General features: G+C 44.7%; 1 protein-coding gene across 1 annotated transcript; it reads left to right on the top strand.

Moving 5' to 3' along the window:
- Positions 1-1,666: 1,666 nt before the first annotated feature.
- LOC311133121 (isotocin receptor-like) lies at positions 1,667-14,527 on the top strand (the record flags this gene model as incomplete). The annotated part of the gene is made up of 2 exons (XM_084166555.1): positions 1,667-2,600; positions 14,280-14,527. 2 exons carry the CDS (start codon positions 1,667-1,669, stop codon positions 14,525-14,527), a joined length of 1,182 nt encoding a protein of 393 aa, XP_084022681.1.
- Between the last annotated feature and the right edge of the window lie 962 nt (positions 14,528-15,489).

Genomic DNA, 15,489 nt, shown 5'->3' with positions numbered 1-15,489 from the left:
CCGCTCTAGCACTGTCACCTTTCACCGCAGATGCGGAAGTGCAACATAGGCGGGTGCGGTGGATTAAGATGCATCCAATGCAAAAAAAAAGATATCTTTAGCTTAAATTGACACATTTTTATGGGTACTTTTGTATTATGCAAATTATATTTCCGTGGTGGCGCAAACATTGACCTTAGGGGGTTAAACAATTAACATCCCATCATGCTTAGAGTCACATATAAAAATGTTGGTCAGGCCATTATTTTGGCCATTCTTTTGGATACCCCATAGGATGACAATGCCCCCATCCACAGGGCATGAGTGGTCATTGAATGGTTTGATGAGCATGAAAACGATGTAAGCCATATGCCATGGCCGTCTCAGTCACCAGATCTCAACCCAATTGAACACCTATGGGAGATTCTGGAGTGGCGCCTGAGACAGGGTTTTTCACCACCATCAACAAAACACCAAATGATGGAATTTCTCATGGAAGAATTGTGTCGCATCCCTCCAACTGAGTTCCAGACACTTGTAGAATCTATGCCAAGGTGCATTGATGGTGTTCTGGCTGGTGGTGGCACAACGCCCAATTAAGACACTTTATGTTAGTGTTTCCTTTATTTGGTCAGTTACATGTCCCTTTCATGCGTAAACGTGCCAGTGTAACAACTATTACTAAAACCACTGATAACGCATTGCGTTTTTTTTTTCTTACTCTCAAAACAAACAATAAATGCCCTGTGTTAATTACAGGTTGGAATATGATATACTGTGGCTTGCATAGCCATCTAGTGACGGCCGTGAGTATCTTAGCCGCTCCTCCGCTGAGACAGAAGTGGTCCCAATAAGGATACCGGACACATTGCGCGTGGGCAGAGGGATGGTCGCAGCTTGCACAACTTGGTATGCTGTGCTTGAAGCACTGCATTAGACCTCATACATGCTACAAAGACACCAAGGGATGTGGATAGCAAAAGCCCCTCTAGAAAAAAGCTGTGAGCACTAGTTGCTGTGCATCACGTTGGAAAGGCTGTCTTTATGATATGGTAAGTCATTATCTTAATGTTATCATTTTGATCATGATTACTAAGTATGATTGGAATGATTATTAGTAAGATTATGGTGATTATTATCATTAGTATATTATTAGTAGCCTATTAATATGGTTGAAATTGATTGATTGCTGAATTGATTAGACTAGTAATTGCACGTATCATATATGTATTTATTCATTTATCCATGTTTGATATTTTTGTCACTGACTTGTAAAATGTAGGCTATTTTTATTTATATTTACCTAGAACGTATCTCCCAGAGACTACGCCTAATTGGGACACCTTACTATTGGAATTAACTTTGCCTTTGGTAGGCCTACCGTCCAAGAGACCAACATGTAAACAGAAAAAAAGCATCTTAATAAACTTTACAAAAACGGTAAATGATAAACAAAGAACAAGGAGCAGATGAGGAGCCAATCAGTCACTTCACCGATGTCTGATACTGGATAAGAAGCAGTGTTTTTGGGCTCCGGGTGAAATACACTACGCTAACAGAGCGACGAAGCGTCGTATACCGTCAGTTCCAACATTTTAGCTGCACAAAAGTACGTAGAACTACGTAGAAAACGACCCTCCATCGCTGCGTTTGCGTAGTTTGCGTAAGGTGGCGAGTTTACCCATGAATGATGGAGGACCTTATGCGAGACCAAGACTTGTTGGCGATAATTAATGATTCATGGACCAACTCGAGTCGCGGTGGAAACGACACCAGCACTGGGAACCAGACCAGCGTGAACCCCTTGAAGCGGAACGAGGAGGTGGCCAAAGTGGAGGTGACGGTTCTTGTCCTAGTCCTGCTGCTCGCGATGGTCGGTAACATTTGCGTCCTTTTGGCTATCCACACGAGCAAGCACAGCCACTCTCGGATGTATTACTTCATGAAACACCTCAGTATTGCGGACCTGGTGGTGGCAATCTTTCAGGTCCTCCCGCAGCTTATATGGGACATTACATTCCGCTTCTACGGGCCGGACTTACTGTGCAGGCTGGTGAAGTACCTACAGGTTGTCGGGATGTTCGGATCCACCTACATGCTTGTTCTAATGTCCATAGACAGATGCTTGGCGATATGTCAGCCACTTCACTCTCTGCACAAGAGGAAGGACCGTTTCTATGTGATTGCCTCTTGGATGCTTAGTCTGATTTTCAGTACCCCTCAAGTGTATATATTTTCTTTGAGGGAGGTGGGCAACGGAGTTTATGACTGTTGGGGAGACTTCGTGCAACCCTGGGGCGCCAAGGCATACATTACATGGATTAGTCTTACAATCTACATTATTCCAGTGGCTATCCTAAGTGTTTGCTATGGCCTGATAAGTTTTAAAATATGGCAAAACTTAAAAATGAAAACCAGACGGGATCCGTGTATGTCTCTGACGCCGCGGGCGTCTAAAGGCGCAGTGCTCTCTCGAGTGAGCAGCGTGAGGCTCATATCAAAAGCGAAGATCCGAACTGTCAAGATGACTTTTGTTATAGTCCTAGCTTATATTGTTTGCTGGACTCCTTTTTTCTTCGTACAAATGTGGTCGGCATGGGACCCTGCTGCACCCAGAGAAGGTAATTGTAAAGAGCTTATGCATGAATTACAGACTGCTTTATGCATGGATGGGTTTATAAGGAGAACATATAAACATAGCAATGCTGCATAATGTAGATACATTGTTGACTCCATCAGCAGGGTTGTAGTGCTGCAGGAGCGCGGGGGAGCAGTGCTCCCTCACCTTTTTCAATTGGAGAATAAACAGAGCTGGTAAAACTATTTCTGGAAAATAATTACCACAAAAATGTCATGAAAAATGATAGAATGACAAACCAAATAAATATGTAATATAGTCTAGAGGTAGGTACATTGTGGTTTCTTTCCTGTCTTCTCTCTGGCAGTGGCAAGAATGACGAAGAACTGTTGGATATATGTATGCACTGTAGAGGCCCGCCAGAACGAGCATTTTTAAAAATCAAAATTCACAGTGTCTGCCTTGATGTCCATAAAACTCTATTTGATCCCCCCCCCCAAAAAATATATGTTTTCTTAATACCTAAAGGGGTCCTACATTTCAAAATCAAATAGCTAAATGATCCATAGTATGACCATCTTAAAACAATTCCATGTTATCTTATATCCTGGCACTGTCCTTTCAGAACCATGAAGGGCGCTCCAGTCATTTAAAATAACACTCATCAAGATCTGTTGCCTATGCCTAATAGTCCTACTCATCATTTATTATTATTAGTATTACAAATATAAGTTTATCACTTCTTATAATGGTGCTTGTTTAGTAAAGTTAGATCAAAGCTTAATCAGTGTCTCTCAAGATCACATAATGATTCATTAGTATTTTACATAACAGAACCGAATATAATAGCATAGCATAGTAGGCCTATAACTTTACTCATTTCTAATGAGATTTTAGGATGGTTAAGCTGAAACTGAATAGTCCCCAAAAAATTTGCATGCGCCAAAACTCAACAGACACACCAGGATATATACTTTCATTTAAACAAAATACATAAAAGGCTAATAGTTTTTTAACACCATCTGTTATAATTTGCTCACGAAACATTAATTCAAGAAGATTGAAATGCATAGGCTATTCCCATGAAACTGATTGAGATCAATCAAACGATTGGCATGCAGATGCAGTTTCACCAGTAAAACGTGAAGAATTCACAATTGACAGTGATGATGGCCTATTTTGAAATTAGGTATGCCTAAATTGGTGTTTGAGGGTATTAAAAATTTAAAAATGTCTTGAGACAATAATGTATGGGCATAACCAGATGTTGCAATTGGAGGATGCGTTTTATGCATATTCTATATAATGATAGGCTATTCAATAGGATACATCTGTTGGTACAAAGTTTGAGTGAGGAAATTATGACATTTTACACTTTATTTTGTGCTCCCTCACCTAAAAAAATAGCACTACACCACTGTCCATCAGCCTGGTCTCATAGAGTAGACGTAACATAGTAGATGTAAATCTGGAACTCAAATTAGTGTGATATGTTACATTTGATATGGTTACATAAGACAGAAGTTTTACTGCAGTGGGCTAAATCAGGGTCACACAGAGTGTTTCTTAGAAGTCTTAAACAATCTACTTTGAAACAAAAGTATACACCTCACACATGGTTATGGGCTTTAATATAGAGATATAGAGTTGAAATGTATTCAATTTTGAATTTGCATCCCAATATTACACTTTATATACAACACAGAAAACTGAAATATAACATAACCGTTTGACATAGAAACACCAGATTTTCGGAGTAAAAAAAAAAGAATGTTTCTTAATTATAAAATTAACATTCCACCCATGAGGCCACTAGAGGGCGATTTGGTCATTTGACTGCAGGAAATACGACAAAAACGAAAGTAGGGTGGTTGGTCGGTATATAACTGTCACGCCCTGACGTATGGAACTCTTGTATGTTGAGTCAGGGTGTGGAAATCTATGTGATGCATTCTATGTTTAGGATCTAGGTATTGTATTTCTATGTTTGGCTGGTGTTATTCCCAATCAGAGACAGCTGTCGCTTGTTGTCTCTGATTGGGGATCATACTTAAGTAGCCTGTTTGCCTACCTATGTTGTGGGATCTTGTTCCTGTGTTTGGCATGTATTGTGTATAGCCTTGGACTTCACGTTACGTTGGTTTATTGTTTTGTTCGTATGTTTATTTTATAAAATAAACATGTTCACATCGCACGCTGCACCTTGGTCTGACCCGTTCTTCAACGATCGTGACAGAAGATCCCAACAAAAACGGACCAAGCAGTGTGCCCAGGAGCAGCAGACACCCTGGACACAGGTGGGGAAGAGTTTTTGGACATGGGAGGAGATTTTGGCAGGTAAAGGACCCTGGGCGAAGGAGGAGGCCCAGGCAGGAGAGGAACACAGAAGGCGTCGGCCGAGGAAGAAGCCAGAGAGACAGCCCCAATAAAAACATTTTTGGGGGGCTAAAAGGGTGGTCGGGGATCGATAGAGAAGAGCCCCAACCACTGCACTCGTGTCCGGTCCGGTACGGCCCGTACCTGCTCCTCGCACCAAATCTGTGGTGTGTGTCGTCAGCCCGGTACGCCCCGTACCTACTCCCCGCACCAGGCCAGTGGTGCATGTTCCCAGTCCGGCCCGGCCCATTCCTGCTCCCCGCACCAAGCCAGTGGTGCGTGTACCCAGTCCAGACGGCCTGTGCCTGCTCCTCGCACCAAATCTGTGGTGTGTGTCATCAGCCCGGTACGCCCCGTACCAACTCCCCGCACCAGGCCAGTGGTGCGTGTTCCCAGTCCGGCCCGGCCCATTCCTGCTCCCCGCACCAAGCCAGTGGTGCGTGTTCCCAGTCCAATACGGCCTGCGCCTGCTCCCCGCACCAAACCAGTGGTGCATGTCGTCAGCCCGGTACGCCCCGTACCTACTCCCCGCACCAGGCCAGTGGTGCGTGTTCCCAGTTCGGCACGGCCCGTGCCCGTTCCACCGGTGCCTGGTGCAGCACCGGTCAGCTGCTCCACTCCGGAGCCAGAGCAGTCCGCTCCACCGGGGTCCAGTCCAGCTCCGGTCAGCGGCTCCACTCCGGAGCCAGAGCAGTCCGCTCCACCGGGGTCCAGTTCAGCTCCGGTCAGCGGCTCCTGTCCAGACCCAGACGTCAGCCCCTCTCCAGGTTCGGGGTCTCCCACACCAGGGTCCAGACAGGGCTTGGTGCATCGCGGGAGGATTGCCGATCCAGGCCCAGACGTCAGCCCCTCTCCAGGTTCGGGGTCTCCCACACCAGGGTCCAGACAAGGCTTGGTGCATTGTGGGAGGAAGGAGAGGGGAAGCATCGCGCTGAGGTCCAGACCAGACCAGGGGCGCAACGGGGAGGCTGAGAGGAAGAGGTCGTCACGCCCGGAGCCGGATCCGCCTCCGAGGCGGAATGCCCACCCGGACCCTACCCTGTTATGTCAGGTTTGTGCGGTCGGACTTCACGTTACGTTGGTTTATTGTTTTGTTCGTATGTTTATTTTATAAAATAAACATGTTCACATCGCACGCTGTACCTATGTCTGACCCGTTCTTCAACGATCGTGACAATAACGCGATCTTCTAGCAACCCAAAGGTTGCTACTTACTACTTTTTTAGCGACTTTGCAACTACTTAGCATGTTGGCTAGGCCACTCAAGTATCTCTGGAAGGGTACCAAAAAATGTCTGCAGCATTGAAGGTCCCCAAGAACACAGTGGCATCCATCATTCTTAAATGGAAGAAGTTTGGAACCAACAAGACTCTTCCTAGAACTGGCCACCCAGCCAAACTGAGCAATCGGGGGAGAAGGGCCTTGGTGAAGAAGGTGACCAAGAATGTGATGGTCACTCTGACAGAGCTCCAGAGTTCCTCTGTGGAGATGGGAGAACCTTCCAGAAGGACAATCATCTCTGCAGCACTCCATCAATCAGGCCTTTATGGTAGAGTGGCCAGACGGAAGCCACTCCTCAGTAAAAGGCACATGACAGCCCGCTTGGAGTTTGCCAAAAAGCACCTAAAGGACTATCAGACCATGAGAAACAAGATTCTCTGGTCTGATGTAACCAAGATTGAACTCTTTGGCCTGAATGCCAAGCGTCACGTCTGGAGGAATCCTGGCACCATCCCTACGGATGCATGGTGGTGGCAGCATCATGCTGTGGGGATGTTTTTCAGCGGCAGGGACTGGGAGACTAGTCAGGATCGAGGGAAAGATGAACGGAGCAAAGTACAGAGAGATCCTTGATTAAAACCTGCTCCAGAGACTGCGGTGAAGGTTCACCTTCCAACAGGACAATGACCCTAAGCACACAGCCAACACAATGCAGGAGTGGCTTCGGGACAAGTCTCTGAATGTCCTTGAGTGTCCCAGCCAGAGCCCGGACTTGAACCCAATCGAACATCTATGGAGAGACCTGAAAATAGCTGTGCAGCGACGCTCCCCATCCAACCTGACAGAGCTTGAGAGTATCTGCAGAGAGGAATGGGAGAAACTCTCCAAATAAAGGTGTGCCAAGCTTGTAGCGTCATACCCGAGAAGACTCAAGGCTGTAATCGCTGCCAAAGGTGCTTCAACAAAGTACTGAGTAAATGGTCTGAATACTTATGTAAATGTGATATGTCCTCTGTAGCTCAATTGGTAGAGCATGGCGCTTGTAATGCCAGGGTAGTGGGTTCGATCCCCGGGACCACCCATACGTAAAAATGTATGCGCACATGACTGTAAGTTGCTTTGGATAAAAGCGTCTGCTAAATGGCATATTATTATAGTAGCAGCGTAAAAAGATGGGGTGGGGGGTGGGGGGCAGTGCAAATAGTCTGGGTAGCCATGATTAGCTGTTCAGGAGTCTTATGGATTGGGGGTAGAAGCTGTTGAGAAGTCTTTTGGACCTAGACTTGGCACTCCGGTACCGCTTGCCGTGCGGTAGCAGAGAGAACAGTCTATGACTAGGGTGGCTGGAGTCTTCGACAATTTTGAGGGCCTTCTTCTGACACCGCCTGGTATAGAGGTCCTGGATGGCAGGAAGCTTGGCCCCAGTGATGTACTGGGCCGTATGCACTACCCTCTGTAGTGCCTTGCGGTCGGAGGCCGAGCAGTTGCCATACCAGGTGGTGATGCAACCAGTCAGGATGCTCTCGATGGTGCAGCTGTAGAATTTGGACATTAATACGGCGTTGGTCCCCCCTTTGCTGCTATAACAACCTCCACTCTTCTGGGAAGGCTTTCCACTAGATGTTGGAACCTTGCTGCGGGGACTTGCTTCCATTCAACCACAAGAGCATTAGTGAGGTAGGGCATTTACAGTTGGCAGCATGCATTCGGGCAGGTAGCATTCTCCTGGCATCTGCAAAACCCAGATTCGTCCGTCAGACTGCCAGATGGTGAAGTGTGATTCATCACTCCAGAGAACGCGTTTCCGCTGCTCCAGAGTCCAATGGCGGCGAGCTTTACAGCCGACGCTTGGCATTGCGCATGGTGATCTTAGACTTGTGTGCGGCTGCTTGGCCATGGAAACCCATTTCATGAAGCTCCCGACGAACAGTTATTGTGCTGACGTTGCTTCCAGCGGCAGTTTGGAACTTGGAAGTGAGCATTGCAACCGAGGACAGACGATTTTTATGCGCTACGTGATTCAGCACTCAGAGGTCCTTTTCTGTGAGCTTGTGTGGCCTACCACTTCGCGGCTGAGCCGTTGTTGCTCCTAGACGTTTCCACTTCACAATAACAGCACTTACAGTTGACCGGGGCAGGTCTAGCAGGGCAGAAATTTGATGAACTGACTTTTTGGAAAGGGGGCATCCTATGACGGTGCCACGTTGAAAGTCAATGAGCTCTTCAGTAAGGCCATTCTCCTGCCAATGTTTGTCTATGGAGATTGCGATGCTGTGTGCTCGATTGTATACACCTCTCAGCAACGGGTGTGGCTGAAATAGCCGAATCCACTAATTTGAAGGGGTGTCCACATACCTTTGTATATATAGTGTATCACTGGAATGGCCCAAACAAAAACCATCAAGCTCAAAGCTGATATATGATGTTGTTACAATTCATAAATACACCACGAAATGGAAACAACCAAATGAGGGAATGAGTAGGAGAAAGTAGCAGTTATACATTTCAAAGCCCTGCAGGGCCTTTTGAGAGTTAGGGAGGGTACATATACTGTGAAATCAAAGTATTCCTTCTACTCTCTCTCCTTATGGGGTCCTAGGGGGCCTCGCTTCCTGATGTGTGTATTTTCCATATAATAACAGAGTTTGTCAGGGGATTTGTTCCTCTTATCTTAAGCTTTCCTCCTTTAAAGAGGAGCTCAAGGGAGGCCATCTGCTCCAGACAACCTTTCAACCATCACTTTGTGTTGCTAGCCACTGTAACAGGAGCCAGCCATTGAGCAATGGATCCTAATGGAGCTATATCATCAAATACTCTGAAAAAGTCAAAAGACTTATGAACTTGGAAGGAAGTCCGCCTTGGGACCTCTGAGTATGGGGAAGGCTAGGAGCAACTCAGGTTTTGAATCAGCACCGGAATTGGAAAAGTGAAATATATTGAGAAGATTTCTGTCCTTGAAATGGCCCATCAGTCCAAACATTGCTCCTTCAGCCAACAAAAGAGTGTTTAAAAGTTTCATCCCCCTCTTTTGTTCACCCACTCATCATTAAGGTGGGATTTCCTTAATGTCTTGCAGACCTGGGTTCAAATACTATTTGAAATATTTCCACATACTTTGACTGTGATATGTGGTTGTCTCACCTAGCTATCTTAAGATGAATTCACTAACCGTAAGGTGCTCTGGATAAGAGTATCTGCTAAATGACTAAAAAAGTACAAAAGTAAAAGCATGCTTGATTGAGCTTGCATGTTATAATGAACCGATAGTAAAATCCCAAAATGCGAACCAAGCCCACTTGGCACTCCAGGTAGGCTAAAGCAAACCCTCAATGTATTAAAATATTTCAAAACATTTTTGAACATCTTGTGGTTATTATGGCCATACCTTAAGCCTTCGGTCCATAAGTGATATAGATGGCGTCAGTGGCAATTATTTGCACCAGTCTGCCTGAGCTGTTACCATGAACCTATTTGTCAGCGTAGCTCTGAACGCCTGTCAGGGCCACTAATGTGGAGGAGGACAGTGGATATACAGTGAGGGAAAAAAGTATTTGATCCCCTGCTGATTTTGTACGTTTGCCCACTGACAAAGACATGATCAGTCTATAATTTTAATGGTAGCTTTATTTGAGCAGTGAGAGACAGAATAACAACAAAATATAAAAAAATGTTTTTATAAATTGATTTGCATTTTAATGAGGGAAATAAGTATTTGACCCCTCTGCAAAACATGACTTAGTACTTGGTGGCAAAACCCTTGTTGGCAATCACAGAGGTCAGACGTTTCTTGTAGTTGGCCACCAGGTTTGCACACATCTCAGGAGGGATTTTGTCCCACTCCTCTTTGCAGATGTTCTCCAAGTCATTAAGGTTTCGAGGCTGATGTTTGGCAACTCGAACCTTCAGCTCCCTCCACAGATTTTCTATGGGATTACGGTCTGGAGACTTGCTAGGCCACTCCAGGACCTTAATGTGCTTCTTCTTGAGCCACTCCTTTGTTGCCTTGGCCGTGTATTTTGGGTCATTGTCATGCTGGAATACCCATCCGCTACCCATTTTCAATGCCCTGGCTGAGGGAAGGAGGTTCTCACCCAAGATTTGACGGTACATGGCCCCGTCCATCGTCCCTTTGATGCGGTGAAGTTGTCCTGTCCCCTTAGCAGAAAAACACCCCCAAAGCATAATGTTTCCACCTCCATGTTTGATGGTGGGGATGGTGTTCTTGGGGTCATAGGCAGCATTCCTCCTCCTCCAAACACAGCGAGTTGAGTTGATGCCAAAGAGCTCAATTTTGGTCTCATCTGACCACAACACTTTCACCCAGTTCTCCTCTGAATCATTCAGATGTTCATTGGCAATCTTCAGACGGCCCTGTATATGGTGGTCCTCTGTAGCTCAGCTGGTAGAGCACGGCGCTTGTAACGCCAGCGTAGTGGGTTCGATCCCCGGGACCACCCATACACAACAAAAATGTATGCACACATGACTGTAAGTCACTTTGGATAAAAGTGTCTGCTAAATGACTTATTATTATTATATTTTGCTTTCTTGAGCAGGGGGACCTTGTGGGCGCTGCAGGATTTCAGTCCTTCACGGCGTAGTGTGTTACCAATTGTTTTCTTGGTGACTATGGTCCCAGCTGCCTTGAGATCATTGACAAGATCCTCCCGTGTAGTTCTGGGCTGATTCCTCACCGTTCTCATGATCATTGCAACTCCACGAGGTGAGATCTTGCATGGAGCCCCAGGCCGAGGGAGATTGACCGTTCTTTTGTGTTTCTTCCATTTGCGAATAATCGCACCAACTGTTGTCACCTTCTCACCAAGCTGCTTGGCGATGGTCTTGTAGCCCATTCCAGCCTTGTGTAGGTCTACAATCTTGTCCCTGACATCCTTGGAGAGCTCTTTGGTCTTGGCCATGGTGGAGAGTTTGGAATCTGATTGATTGATTGCTTCTGTGGACAGGTGTCTTTTATACAGGTAACAAGCTGAGATTAGGAGCACTCCCTTTAAGAGTGTGCTCCTAATCTCAGCTCGATACCTGTATAAAAGACACCTGGGAGCCAGAAATCTTTCTGATTGAGAGGGGGTCAAATACTTATTTCCCTCATTAAAATGCAAATCAATTTATAAAATTTTTGACATGCGTTTTTCTGGATTTTGTTGTTGTTATTCTGTCTCTCACTGTTCAAATAAACCTACCATTAAAATTATAGACTGATAATTTCTTTGTCAGTGGGCAAACGTACAAAATCAGCAGGGGATCAAATACTTTTTTCCCTCACTGTATGACTCTGTTGTTTGGCGTGTGATTCATTCTCTGGATGGTAAGACAACACAGTGAGCTAATCCACGCTTAATAATGGCAATGGCCTTCTATGCTATGCTATGCTGCAATACAAGGCCTGTGTCTTTGCACAAATTAAGATCCATGACCAGAGAAGGATTTACAGTCTTAATGACAGCATCCAGTGAAATGGTCTCTCTCTCTCTCTCTCTCTCTCTCTCTCTCTCTCTCTCTCTCTCTCTCTCTCTCTCTCTCTCTCTCTCTCTCTCTCTCTCTCTCTCACACACACACACATACACACACACACACACACACACACACACACACACACACACACACACACTGCAGATTCATTATCTCAAGTCAGGTGGAGGTGGCACAACACAATATTAATTGGCTGAAGGAATAAAACAGACACAATGAGAGTAATTGAATTAGACCAAACATCAGAGAAACCTGACAAGAGCCTCTCACTGTGCATGATTAATACATGATTAGGAGAAAACTATTAAGACAGGGGTACATGCATGTGTTACCATGGTGACTTATAATTGACACCTGGCTGTTCTGCTCTCAACTGTCCTATCAGATTGTCAGTTCATTGAGTCCTATTCATAAAAATATACACTCTTAGAAAAAAGGGTTCTCTGAAAACCTGCTCCAGAGCGCTCAGGACCTCAGACTGGGGTAAAGGTTCACCTTCCAACAAGACAACGACCCTAAGAACACAGCCAAGACAACACAGGAGTGGCTTTCGGACAAGTCTCTAAATGTCCTTGAGTGACTTGAACCCTATTGAACATCTCTGGAGAGACCTGAAAATAGCTGTGCAGCAACGCTCCCCATCCAACCTGACAGAACTTGAGAGGATCTGCAGAGAAGAATGGGAGAAACTCCCCAAACACAGGTGTGCCAAGCTTGTAGCGTCATACCCAAGAAGACTCAAGGCTGTAATTGCTGCCAAAGGCACTTCAACAAAGTCCTGTGTAAAGATTCTGAATACTTATGTAAATGTGATATTTCAGTTTTTATTTCTAATAAATGTGCAAAAATGTCTAAAAACCTGTTTTTGCTTAATCATTATGGGGTATTGTGTGTAGATTGATGAGGGGGAAAAAACAATTTAATCCAATTTAGAGTCTGAATACTCTCCGAATGCACTGTACAACAGCTTAAAGCGCAACTGAAGGCAATAACAACTTATCTGATAGGAAACGGCCTATGGGGCATCAATATAGGGCGGCAGGTAGCTTAGTGGGTAAGAGCGTTGTGCCAGTAACCGAAAGGTCGCTGGTTCTAATCCCCCGAGCCGACTAGGTGAAAAATCTGTCGATGTGCCCTTGAGCAAGGCACTTAACCCTAATTGCTCCTGTAAGTCGCTCTGGATAAGAGCGTCTGCTAAATGACAAAAAAAAAATACTAAATAAATAAAAATATATTTGTCAGAAACATTAATTATCATGTCAAAATTGACTACAAAGTGTACATAGGATAATTTTGGTCATAAATTCAGTCTCATCCGAAACAGAGATTTGTAAGTGAGTTTGTCATGATTTACTGCTGAGGGTTGGGTTTTGATTTTGACACTTGTCCACTAAGGGATAGAAAGCTGCGTTGATTGTGCTCTATCCAATCCTACCGCAGAACACACAGACAGTGAGACAGACCTGGCCATCAGAGCAGAGGATCTGACTTTGTTTACATAAGCTCAACATGTTGCACATGTTTAAACTTATAAATACTGCACCAAACTTGAGGAAGTAATACTTGCTTTGTTCCTATGGTGTCTCATGGGGGTCAAACATTAGTAACTGCCACATCGAACCACACCCCCAAGACTGAATTGAAAATAGCCGTTTTCTTTTTTTTCCCATCAACTTTCATGGTTCCATCTATATCTCTGTTCCCAGACGGGAGTGGGGGGTTCCCTCTCCTTTCCTCCATTCCTCCATTTTGTAAGACACACCACAGCCAGGCCAGGGATCACTATGATTTGATGATTTGTTTTGTTCTAGAATGCCAGCTACCTTCACTCTAAGAGTGTTTTCTCCTGCTGCCCTCTGAAAGGAGATTAATGGGTGCCACTGTTCAGCAAGAATAGGAGCAAGGCAAGTTTAATTCCATCAGCCATCAGGCTGCTGAACATTGGGACATAGGACAGATGCAGGACCAATACATGGTCGGACAGTAGGCCAGAGACTTTGAATATGTGAAAATGTAAATGTGTGACTTGTGTGCTAACTTTCCGGTTTTCTGTTCTGCATGTAATATATTGTGTGTTTGTGTATTTGTTTGCTGACGTCACAAAATAAATGTCCATGTAAATGGACAATAAAGTATATCATATCATACTGTATCTAAGAGGAGCAGAGGCATATGGAAGGAGAGAGAGAGAGAGAGCTAGAGAGAGAGATGGAGGAGGTTCCATCTCAAACCTATACCAATTCTGTTCACTTTAAACTCATTTAGTGAAATGGCAGATGGCCAGTAGGGATTCATCTAATGGCTTCAAAGGTCACTGTACATACACACACCGTCCTTCCAGAATCAGTGTCCTATTGAGTTTGTTTTTGTTTCACACAGTAAACATTGCTTCGTTGGGTACTTAAAATCTAAAATATGTACATTCATGTAGTGCAAGAAGAATGGTGTTTTTGACTTAACCGGAAATGCGGTTCCCGGGTTTGGTTGAATAGTGCCCCAGATACCTAGAGAGAAGAATGTCAGATGAAAGTTTCCTGTTTGTGAATAACAAGATGATGATTGTTGTGCATGAATACCTGCCAAAGTATAGCAGTTTATCGAAAACAGTCTCCTTCCTTCTCTCTCTCTATCCTAGACATGGCGTTTATCATTGCCATGCTGCTGGCCAGCCTGAACAGCTGCTGTAACCCATGGATCTATATGTTCTTCGCTGGCCACCTGTTTCACGACCTGTTGAGGTGCTTTGTCTGCTGCTCCTCACAGTACCTGAAGGCCTCACGGTGCGGAGGGTTTGACAGCCAGCAGAGCCGCAGGAGCATCTCCACATACGTTGTCAAGAACCGTAGTAGTCAGAGGAGCATCACTCAGACCTCTAGCACATGAGGAGTGAGGACCATGGAGGATGACCAGAAGAGGCTTGGTGTGAGGTACTCTCTAACCCTCAATGACCTTCTCCATCACACAGACTCTACAGCACATGAGGACCATGAGAGGAGAGGGGGTTGGTCGGTGACTCTCTACCTTCTAATGGACTTAAGCCCTATTCGCACTGGACTAGTATTACTACAGAACGTTGGTTATGTAATTATTACCCCAGAATGTCTGTTTTTCCCGTGGACGATTCGGACAGGATTAGTTTTAGCAAACTGCCCCCTGTATTTTTTTTTCTCATTCAGAATGTACCATTATGACAGAAGCTTGGAGGCTGTTCTAGACATGAAAATATTTCAACTTGTCTAGGGATAGCCTAATATTGGCTTTCAGTTCGAAGAAAGTCAAAATAATATCAATAAGAACCATGAACTGTATGCAGACATTTAATTAACTGACATATTTGACAAGTTATTAATTCATGGGCACAATATCATCCGTTTTATCTTTTAAAAGAGAAATAGGCACTGGGAAAGTTGATATATGACAAAACAGATCATTCATCTGTAGGCTACGTGCATAGCACTTAGTTTTAAGCATCAATTTGTTCCCATGTTCTTCCAAAACTGTGTGCAGTACCTATTAAACTCTGTAATATCCCTCAAAACACAGGGATGTCGATTCGCACGGGATAAGTATTATCAGAGGACCTGGGAGTTTGCCAAAAAACTGTAGGTTTTTGGGGCTGGAATAATAACCTCCCCACCAAGTAAAAAGTACTGACATGGCAGATTCGGACGGGACTAAACTTACAGATAATGTTGTTTTGTACTCGTGCATTTAATTACATTACCCTACCTCCCCCAGTAAAACAAATCCTGTCCAAATAGGGCTTTAGACCTTCACCATGCAGATTTTCACCATCATCCAGGGAAGTGGAGTGGGCCTAGGCCAGATACCAGCCAGATGAGCAT

The sequence above is a fragment of the Coregonus lavaretus genome (assembly GCF_964263955.1).
Source record: "Coregonus lavaretus genome assembly, chromosome: 8".
NCBI classification, from domain to species: domain Eukaryota; kingdom Metazoa; phylum Chordata; class Actinopteri; order Salmoniformes; family Salmonidae; genus Coregonus; species Coregonus lavaretus.
The sequence above is the reverse complement of the archived record's forward strand: the minus strand, read 5'-3'. Positions and strand labels throughout refer to the sequence as shown.